Here is a 9,994-nt window from a genome sequence, read left to right as displayed (position 1 = left end):
GTCTCCTCCACAAGCCGTGCACTCCTGGCGCCGTTGTTCTAAATAGAAAAAAGTCGTGTTGTCTTCCCGTTCAAGTGTTCCTCTCTGCTCGCCCCACTGTCGAGTTGCTTTGGATTTTACTGCTTCTTTCCAAGGTTCAGACGGAGGAAATAATCGGAAAATATTTCCTTTTCCTTCGACGTAGGGGACACGAATGTCGGTCACGATGCTTGCCGCACTTTGTACGAGAACAAGGCGCAACAGTGGTGGAGCATTCCACAATCTGCTGATGATTCCGATTTTAGTTCGAAGCGAGAAACTCTAGACACACAACACAAGTCTCCACTACACGCATGTTCCCTCCTGAAGAGCCTCCACCCTCGCAGCTCACTGGTTGGATCTGTATTTGTTTTTGTACCTCATCTATGTTGCACTCAGCTTTCCTTTCATCCTTTCCGTTTCATGTTTTTCAGTTGCCTTGCTTCTTTCTGCGATCTCATATTACCGTACACCCGTCCATTTGCAACGCCCGAATCTTTATCGCATCTGTTCTCTCCGCCTCCGAAGAGTCACGAGGCGGAGGACTTTGTATTCGGCTTCATTTGGCTACGCATTTATGATATGATCCTGACGGAGGGCAAGGCAGAGGCGTGCTTGACTCTGCATTGGTGGTAAAAAGGAGAAAGCCGCACTCACGAGAAAACGACAAAGAATACAGTGGCAACACAAGCACAAATAAGAGGCCGCACAGCGCCTTCATTTTCGGAGCTTCTGGCTGCCTGCTAGTACAGTGGCTAGGGAAAGCGGTAACTTCGCATGACAAGCGTTTTAGAGCGGTCGTTTCTTCGATGCAATTTGAGAAGTTCAAGAAAGCTAGATAGCTTCTACAAGGTCCCTCTACTTTGTTTTGAACGGGAAACACTGGCGCACACTTGAAAGCAGCAAAGGATGCTCCAGCCGAAAAACAAATGTACATGTGCCACACAGCAACCATGCCACCCTTTCACGTCCCGTAGGTGTTCTATGGGAGATGAAATGCATCTCCGTAAGAGGGTCCGATACCGCGTTCGGCCGCCAGTTGCGTGTACGACAGGAAGGACCCGCCTTGAGAGACACTCTGTCCCCATTCCCCCACCCCGGCACTTGTGTCGTGGTTCCTTCCAAAAGCCCCATACCCCTCAGGGTGCCCCGTCTGCGTCCTCCAGCTACCAGCGTGAGAACCTGATTCGAGGGGAGAACCTGCGCAGGCGGCCAGAGTATTGCTACTCCAGCCTGTGTAGGGATGCACGTCCATGGCTACAGTCGAGGGCGCAGCTAGCGGCTGGGGGGAAAACGAAGGCCACGCGTTAGTGTAACCTGTTGAAGTGCCTGCGTCGGCCCCGTGAGACAACGACGTGCCTCGACCCCATATGCCTTCTGAGTTGTACACCCCCGGTTGTGGCGGAGCCGTGCATAGATCTCTGCTGTCTGCTGGACGCGGAGACCCGTAGGTCGGAAACTGCCGTTCGTTACGGTCAGGAAATGGCGTGAGATTCGCGGAGAGTCCCGGACATGACACGTGCGCATGCGAAATGGAGCCACTGCCTACTTGCTGCGCTTCCCATTCCGCCAGAGCTGCAGTGGCGGCCGCCACTTCGGCCTGGTAAGTTCGCCACAGCCGGAGGCGCTGCAGCCAGCCACGAACTGCGGCCTGTATGTACACCGCGCAGGCTTCTCTAAGAGCGCTCCGTCCAAACATTTGCTCCAGCGCTTGCATTTTCCCCCGAATTTGTGAGTGCCGCTGCTGACTAACAGGACTACCGTACCGTCCGTTCGCGGGATTTGCGTGCGCGTCCCAGCGAGAGGATTCCGGCATTGCAGGCACGGCGCCTCCCGGGGAAAACACTAGTGAGTTTCTCATGGTAGGAGGAGTTTCGACTGACGATGCGACTTGCATCGGGGGCAACTCGGCTGCCCGGTCGGCTACTGTGTAACGGAGGTAGTTCGACATTCGATGGGAGGAAATCCGGGATAAACAGTTGGTGGCCTCTTCCAGCAGTTTCATGACGCTTTGCACTTCGGCTCCCTTCCCCCGCGGCAGCCCCGTCGGTTGCACCTTTTCGTCGAGCTCGCGTTTGCCTTCTCCAGATGTTGCTGGCGCCGAACATTTCGGACTTTGCTTTCCCGACGACACCGGCGTTCGCGCCGGTTCGGAGTCTGCCGTCGTCGTGACCGTTATCGCAAAGGAGGTCCCATTCCGACTTGCATTTTCCGGCTTGTCGCCGGCATTTGGGGATTTATGCAGCCTTTTATCGCCTCCCTTTTTCCGATCCTCTTCACGCCTTCGGCCCTCAGGGCTAGGCGCCGCTGGTCGCTCATATGAGAGGGGGGAGCCCCGTCTCGAGCCTGGAGAATTCTCGTTGCCCTTCTCTACCTTGCTCGAATCAAAGGCGTGGCTCTTGCGCCGAAACTCTTCCGCATCTTGCCGAATCTTCCCCACGACCAGGCGAAGCGGCTGGAGACGACAAGTTTCATCAGCTGGGCAGATCGGTGCATCTTCCTCGAAGTAGCCTGCTCCTGATCACACAGGGAGCAGCATTAAAAAACAAAGAGAAACGAGAGAAAGTCAAAACGATACACGAGTGATGATGGACGCCACAGATTCGAAGAGTGGTGAGGGGCGGTGATGATTTATGAAACATCGCGTAGCAGTCCTGCGAACGCCCAGCGTTGGCCGCTGGCAAGACGTGCACAGCAGCCGACACTGCATGGATGCATGCAAGCGCTTTGGATAAGTTACTTTTTAGCGAAGGGTAAAAGAGATTGCTGGCATTTCCTGCATTGGATGCTGGAATCAGAAGCGTTAGAACGAAAGCACAGACACTCTGGATTGTGGTGCGGTATTTAAGGCGAAACGAAGAAATTTCATTCCTACCAGCGTGACTATGGGCACGTAGATATTATGATGCATGTGAAAAAATGAATCAAAATGTACATTTTTAAGGAACGGGGGCACAGGTGCCCTATATCTTCTACTGGTGCAATTTGATCAAGCGGGGCCTTTTTGTTCGAGTGAAGTAACATCGACAGCAATGAGACTCACGTATCCAGTCCAGCATTTGCTGACTCGAGAAGGGCCCTTGAAGAACCTTGAAATCATCCTGAGCGCAAACACGCAAAAGATACCGAAACCCAACCGGATGAACGCGGGTACCGAAAGCAGGCCTCGCAGCTGCAGGCACTCTGCAGGAAAATATTCAGAGATCTTCCAAAAGGACTTCTGGCTTTGCTCAAACGCTTCCAGTGTATTGGCAAGTGTCTGCCGAGCGAGCAATAAGTCCCTTGATTCATGGATCCCAAGATAACGACGACACAACACCATGAATGAGATGCACAACATTAGCAATAACGCCAGGATCACCGCAACAATTATCGTAACCGATTACACTCTGAGACTTTGTCGAAGAGTCTACAGGAAACCACCGAAAGCTCTCTTCTTTCGTAGAAGTTCGAAGTCGCCTGAACACCATTACGCTGAGTCTACTGAAGTTCATCTGTGGTGTCGCACAGATGCAGGGATGACCACGGTGGAATCCCGAGACAGCACACGGCTTCTCCGAACCCCCTGGAGATGAGTCTCCCGATACTCGAGGAGCAAAATCTCTCTTGATTAGACGTGGTTATTTTTTCTCTTTTCGCCTACCACGTATTTCCACTGCAACATTTCTTTTCTCAGCCCTGGATCCTGTGTGTCTCTAAGAGCGTGTCTACCCTGTCTCCCACCCCGCATTTCTTGGGTCCTCGATGCGCTCGTCAACGGGGCAGCCTTCCTCGTGGTGCTGGTGATGAATGCGTATAGGGTCCCGGATGAAGTGATTGCTGTCGCAGCGAGAGAGAGGCGCTTGGAGTGGACGTGGCGTCCAGATGGAAGCTTGCATTCCGCGCCTGTGAAACCCTTCGCAGCGGCTGAGAGCCCGACAGATGCCTGGCCGAATCGAAATTGCGCGTTGTGTGCGACCTTCAGAACCTGGACTGGAGTAATTGTGAAGACACTCTGGGATTTGTCATAGACTCTCGGGTCCTCCAAGAGAACCCGGACGCGTCCCACTTCTTCGACGTGGTGTCTGTACCGCGAGGGCGCCGAGTGTTCGACTTCAGGCCTTCCTCTTCTTTTCTTTTCCAAGCCAGGGCCTCCTGGGTCCTCCGTTGCGGGCCCGGTACTTCTCGACTCCACCCTCTTGCCTCCGCTTCGCAGCTGTTTTTCGTATCGCCAAATCTGGAGCACCAGACAGTTTTCGTTGACCCGCATCGCCTGCAGAGTCGTCAGCTGAGGAAGCGTGATGTCTGCATTTATGACGCAGGCCTCTTTAACGACCGTGAGGACGGGTTTTCGCGGCGCCTGCGACTCGTCTTCCTCCTTAGCGTCTCCACCTTCTTTTCTGGCTTCCGCCGCTTTCTCCTCGCCTGCCTTCCCGGCCTGCTGACCCAGAGCCTTCCCCAAATACGCTGCAGCGACTGTCGCTCTTCGACCGAGAGCCAGCTGTCCTCCAGTCTGGCTGGTTGCCTCGACTTCGCGTTGCTCACCCTGTTTTGCCGGATCCCTTCCAGCAAAGCCTCGCTGACCTTTCGCGTCCGCGCCGCCTCTTCCTTTCCCCGCCCCCGCTCCTCGCTGCTCGTCCTTCTTCTTGGGCTGACTGAGAGCGACACGCGCCGAGTACCACGCTGTGGTGAACACCGGGACATCGGCGACTCCGCTTTCGTCTTCTTCGGCATACCTTGCGACTAAACAGTAGTTGACTGCGCCTGGAACCACTGTTGCGGGCGGTTTCAGACATCGCTTGCTGCCGCTCTCGTCTCCTTGCCTCCGGCAGACTGCTGCGGCCGCGTCTCCACCACTGGCTCCGACGTCTTCGTCCGAAGACGAAGAGTCCGACGAGGAGCGGGCGGAGGCCTCTCCGTCCTCATCTTCAGGACCTGGCGAAGTGTCCCGGGCTTCGTTCTTTTCTGGGGAATTGCCTTCCTGTGCTCCCTCTCGTCGTGGCCTTCTCTGCCTCGTTGAGCTGTCCGGTCTCCACCAGCAAATCTGGAGCGACTGAACATGCAGGGTGATGCCAGGATGGGGCTGGACAACACGCTTGGCGCCTTTGACGTCTCTGCGCGTCTTCTGATCTCTGGGAGGCACCGCGGGAAACATCTCTTCGCCTTTCGCCTGCGCCTCCTTTACGAGACCGATAAGTGCGTCGGGAGGCTTCTCACTCAACAGTTTCTTGATCTGAGTCTGCGGCGAAGGCGAGGCAACGTCGCCTTTCGTCTTGGTACGCTTCAGGCGCTCATCCAGCTCCTTCTGAACTTCTTTGTTAGCCGCAATTTGCCGGGCCATCTGCTCTTCCCACTCCTTTTTCTCTCGGTCACGCTGCTTCTCGAGGAACTCCCGCCGCTGCTCCTGCTGCAACCTGCGCTGTTCTCTCTCCCACCTCTCCAGCTCTTCACGCTGCGCGTGGACCTGCTGGAGACGCCGGACGAGGGTCGACGCATGCGTCCAAGTGGGGTCGAGAGCCGGATCATCTTCGGCCTTCTTCGCTGCATTCGGCGACGACGGAAACGAGGAGGCGTGCGAAAACGAGGAAGGCGACCACATGTCGACGCCGCTCTCTTGCGACGAGCACGCCAAAGACGCCGGAGACGGAATCGCATCCTGCAGCTTGCTCAGCACATTGTTCCGCACAGACGGTGCGAGGCTGAAAACACACCAGCGAAAATAAAACAATAATCAATGTTTGTGCTCCTTAGTCAACCATGACAAGCTGTAAAGTGCGGCCTACAGGGAATGACCCGCGTGCTCTTGGATGTAAGGTGCAAGCTGTTTAGACAAAGGAATCACTACTTATGGTCGGCCCCTGGTTTTCCTCTGCCCACTTTCGTGGAGGCACAGCAGAAGGAGATATGGGGAGCAGCCATCCACGTGGCACGCTTCGAACAGAACAGAAACAACTACATGTTGAAGGACCATGAAATCGAGAAATCAGCCCGCGCATTTGTGGCTCTTCTTCACAGTCCACGATTTGAATGTGTGGATGCCATCAACGTCGCGAAAATTGCTCTGATTCCGACAGACAGACAACGCCGCAAGCGCGCAGGACACCACGGCTCTCACAGAACGAGAAACGATCAACTCCGCTTCGCCGCGTTCGAGTGTTGACACCCAATAGAGGCCTGGAGGCACCACTGACACAGCCGCCGTTGTTATTTGTGTGTCTTTTCCGTTGAGACAATTTGCAAGGGTCAAGGCAGCGTGAGGCAGCGAGCCAGCAAATGGAGAATGTTATTCCCCGTGTTTCGGTGCTTCTTTTCGAAGCTACATGACAAACGTCGTCGTCACTTATTTGAAAATTTCACAGACGAGAAATGTACTCTACATATGGTTGTGCCTTTGTCAACTCGGAAATGCTCTTCGAACTTAAATTTCCTTTTCGTCGCTCACAGTACAGACGCAAGCCGACACTGTTGGGGGTGTCCAAGAGCGCTCTTCTCGCTGCAGCACCACCCGTACTCACCAGGATACGGATGGGCACTGATATTGATGACCTGCGAATCTATCTGTACATCTCTGTACCTCCCTGTATCCAAGTATCTTCCTACCTACATCTGATCAAATACATGTACGTGTCTATCCGCCTATATCTGGTATCTGCCTAATTACATCCATCCGTCTGCACCTATCTATGTGAAACCTGCAGGAAGAGAAGAAGACAGATAGTCGCCGGAAGTGCCACTGTGAAGCCGCGAAGAGACAGCCAGGTAGTTCCAGAGTCCAAGTGCGTACTGAGGAATACACATGGCATGAGCCGAGGAGCACACGAACACACCTCCGGCACTCCCAGAATCTAAGGGGACAATACTTACTGAACATCTCCCTCTCGGAGACGCAGCCGATCAACAAGAGCCTGAAACCGCCTCTGCTGGTCTGTGATAGATTTTCTTTGTTCTTCCAGCCAGTCCGACTCCATGCTCCGTTCCTGAAAGCGTTCTTTCTGTTTTTCATCTTCGCTTTCGGTATCGTAGTACGGAAAGTGCTTGTCATCCGCACCGCGCGGCTCTCCTCTGTTCGACGCTGAAGAAGAGAGCTTGTCTGTTCTGTCTCGAGGAATGGATCTTCCGCCTTTGTCCACAGCGAGCTGCGGCTGCTCGAACGAGACGCGATTCGCAGCCTTTGCTTTAATATTGGTTGGCAACGCATGCAGCAGCTGAACCGAAGACGCCTTCGGGGGGGTCAGACTTTCTTCAAGAAGAGACATGGAATTGGTGCGTCTCTGGTGACGCGCAGACGACCGCGGCTTCCCCGAGAGACAAGGCAGAGGCTGGTCTGGTGGATTGCTGCTTCGCTTCGCCTGCGCTGCAGCAGCCAGCTTCTGTGACGGCCTCATGATTCCAAAGTGTGTGTCTCTAGCTGAGGGAGTCCTCCTTCTTCTGAAAGCGAAAGGCGCCGGCCTGCTGGAGTTCAAGTCCCAGCCCTTCAAGGGATAAACGAGCAGTCCAACTCGCAATATACCGTCCCCAGAGAAAACAATGACACCAAGAACAGCGAGAACTCCAACTAACCGACCAGAAGACTCAGTATAGCGAACTATAAAGCGGCCGCTTAATCAATGGGGCTCTCTCCTTTGGCCCCTGCTGACTGCCGATGTCCAACGCCTCTCAGTGTGACACTGGATCGCCAGCCTGTTGCTGGGGTACAGTCCAGCGAGAGCAGAAAAAAGCGAGTCTCTGCTTTTTTTCTCTTTCGCCTCTTCATCCTTTCGAATGCATCTCTCGTGGCTCAAACGCGCAACTCAGGCGGAGCAGACAGTGCAAGCCCTCGCGGTGTCCCGCTGTCGATATACTCCACCTATGACGGCGGCTACGGACGACGCAGGCGATGGGAAGTCTGTATCAAAAGACTATTTCAGAAAGAAAATAGACGGAATGAGAAAAGACGGAATAGCGCAGTAACGGAAGGCAACGAATCAGAAGGGTTCCTCGGCGGAAGAACAGCCAGTTCCGGTCGAAAAGGTGAGGGACGAGGGCAAGGAAACAACAGAGCACGTGAGCGACAGAAGCGGGAGGGCAATGTTGAGTGGAGTGTACACCTCAGCAGACACTAAAACGCAGATTTGTCGCAAACACATTCAAGGGATATAGATGGGGTCGTTAATGCATTGAAAGCAACGAGGCTGAAACCGCTGATGCGAAGACCGTAGAACTGCCAGGTAAAATTGGAACAACGATCACCCGCAGGCAAGAGAAGCAGAAAACATAACGAGCATACGACGAGGGGGGCACGCGACTAACAATGAGATGAATTCTGACTTTGGCAATCTAGACAGAGACAGAGAACGCGTAAAAGAAGACAGGAATGTCGGTGCGACGAACAAACAGGATCGCTACTGCTGGTTTACGCTTGTCGAGCTGCATGCATGGACACACAAGACAACACCCGAAAGAAACTCAAGAATGCCAAGACAACGGGAGTCGTTCAAAAATAGACCCTTCAGATACACTACTAGCTCTGAAAAGAATTTACAACTGCAGGAAACCTTTCTGAGAGCCAAAGGCGAAGGGCTGCAAGACACTATACCTTATTGTAGTCCGTGTGCAAACTTTTGGCCACGACTAGGGGGTTGTAGCTCCGACCACTATGGCAGACGGATAGGAGGGAACAGTGTATCTTTCTCAACTGGGTACAAAGTGTTGCATGAAGCTCGTGCGCGCGTGGTCCTTTAGTTTCCTGTCGAATTCTCATCACCCGTCTTTCTTCTTTGACAACTGGAGGCAATTCCCACCCTCATAAAAGACGTGTTACCTTGTACAGCCTTCCGATGCTCCTTCTGAGCCTGCGGCTTAATTAACACTGTATTATTTGCGAACACGGAACAGCGTTTAACGTCTCGGCCATCTTTCATTTAAGATCCTCGATGTTGCCCAAATGGCGCACCGCATGTGTTCCCGTTCGGTTCCCTTTTCTGTGCCCTTGTTGACTTCACGGCCACTGTATCAGCAAGAGTGATGTTATGTTAAACTGAGGTTGTTGACCTCCCTATTGATGTGGAGGTTCATATGCTGCGTTTATACTGAGCACGACGTTAGCGCTGAAGTCTTGGCCAAGGCGCTGTGGCAGTTTAGCTTCCTGACCATCATACGTACGCAGAAGCAACCGGCTTGTCAACATACAATCGCTTCATGTGACGTATGAACTGCAAGTCCAGACGGGCCACCGTGATTGCAAGCGCTGCAGAAAGCAAACACAGGTCTAGGTGGGAAGATATCGTGTAACCTATATATTCGACTGTCAACGTTGATGTGCCGATGGGCATCATTAGCCCTTGTATGATTTCACAATTGAGGTAAATACCGTCCAGATGGAAGTCGACTTAATTTATGTAGGAAGAAGTCCAATCATAAAATATGGTTTCGCTTTCTCTTTGAGAAGACAACACTTCAACTTGGTGATGATGAGGCAGGGGTGGCTTATATGGTACTTAAGGTACGTGTGTGGTAACATCCAGGAGCTTCGAGACTACGGCGGTGACGATAGACAGTCGACAACATGAGAAAACTGCTGCAAGGGAATGGAGCATTCTCACACGAAATCATTTACTCTTGAGAGGCTGTGTCAACCACCCTCTTCTTGACACCTGACACTCACTGTGTAGTTCATCTGGTGCTGTCCACCGTACGCACTCCGGCCACTATTTCCCACGGCTGACTGGAGAGGTGACGTATGCATCTGTTATTTTTGGAAAATGGTAAATCCTGTTGTGACGGAAGCTGCCGTTGACATTCTGTGGGTTTAGTCGTTCTCTCTTGCTGCATGACGGCATGCCTTTGATAAGGCCGAATAATCCTTATGAGATACAAAGGAAAACATGGTGTTCTCCCGCCAGATTTGGGTGCTGCTGAGATCGTCGTCGACTCCAGGAGAGATACACCCGAATTCGTTGCTGAACTCCTGGCGATGCTTGCTTTTTCTAAATCTTTCGTGATTAAGGCTCACTCCTTA

General features: G+C 53.1%; 1 protein-coding gene across 1 annotated transcript; it reads right to left on the bottom strand.

Moving 5' to 3' along the window:
* Nucleotides 1-354: 354 nt before the first annotated feature.
* Nucleotides 355-8,269, bottom strand: TGME49_224610 (GYF domain-containing protein). The gene is made up of 4 exons (XM_002366094.2): nucleotides 6,862-8,269; nucleotides 3,662-5,696; nucleotides 3,062-3,119; nucleotides 355-2,535 (listed from the first exon to the last, which is right to left on the bottom strand). Exons 1-4 carry the CDS (start codon nucleotides 7,380-7,382, stop codon nucleotides 1,001-1,003), a joined length of 4,149 nt encoding a protein of 1,382 aa, XP_002366135.1. The 5' UTR covers nucleotides 7,383-8,269; the 3' UTR covers nucleotides 355-1,000.
* Between the last annotated feature and the right edge of the window lie 1,725 nt (nucleotides 8,270-9,994).

This window comes from Toxoplasma gondii, chromosome X (assembly GCF_000006565.2).
Source record: "Toxoplasma gondii ME49 chromosome X, whole genome shotgun sequence".
Taxonomy (NCBI): domain Eukaryota; phylum Apicomplexa; class Conoidasida; order Eucoccidiorida; family Sarcocystidae; genus Toxoplasma; species Toxoplasma gondii.
The sequence above is the reverse complement of the archived record's forward strand: the minus strand, read 5'-3'. Positions and strand labels throughout refer to the sequence as shown.

Excerpts from the sequence above, each read along its gene's own strand:
- TGME49_224610 (XM_002366094.2), bottom strand. The coding sequence starts at position 7,382 with ATGAGGCCGTCACAGAAGCTGGCTGCTGCAGCGCAGGCGAAGCGAAGC. Across the intron at positions 5,697-6,861 it reads CTCCGAGAGGGAGATGTTCA|CCTCGCACCGTCTGTGCGGA; the intron begins GTAAGTATTGTC and ends GTGTGTTTTCAG. Across the intron at positions 3,120-3,661 it reads TGTTGCAGTGGAAATACGTG|GATGATTTCAAGGTTCTTCA; the intron begins GTAGGCGAAAAG and ends GTTTGCGCTCAG.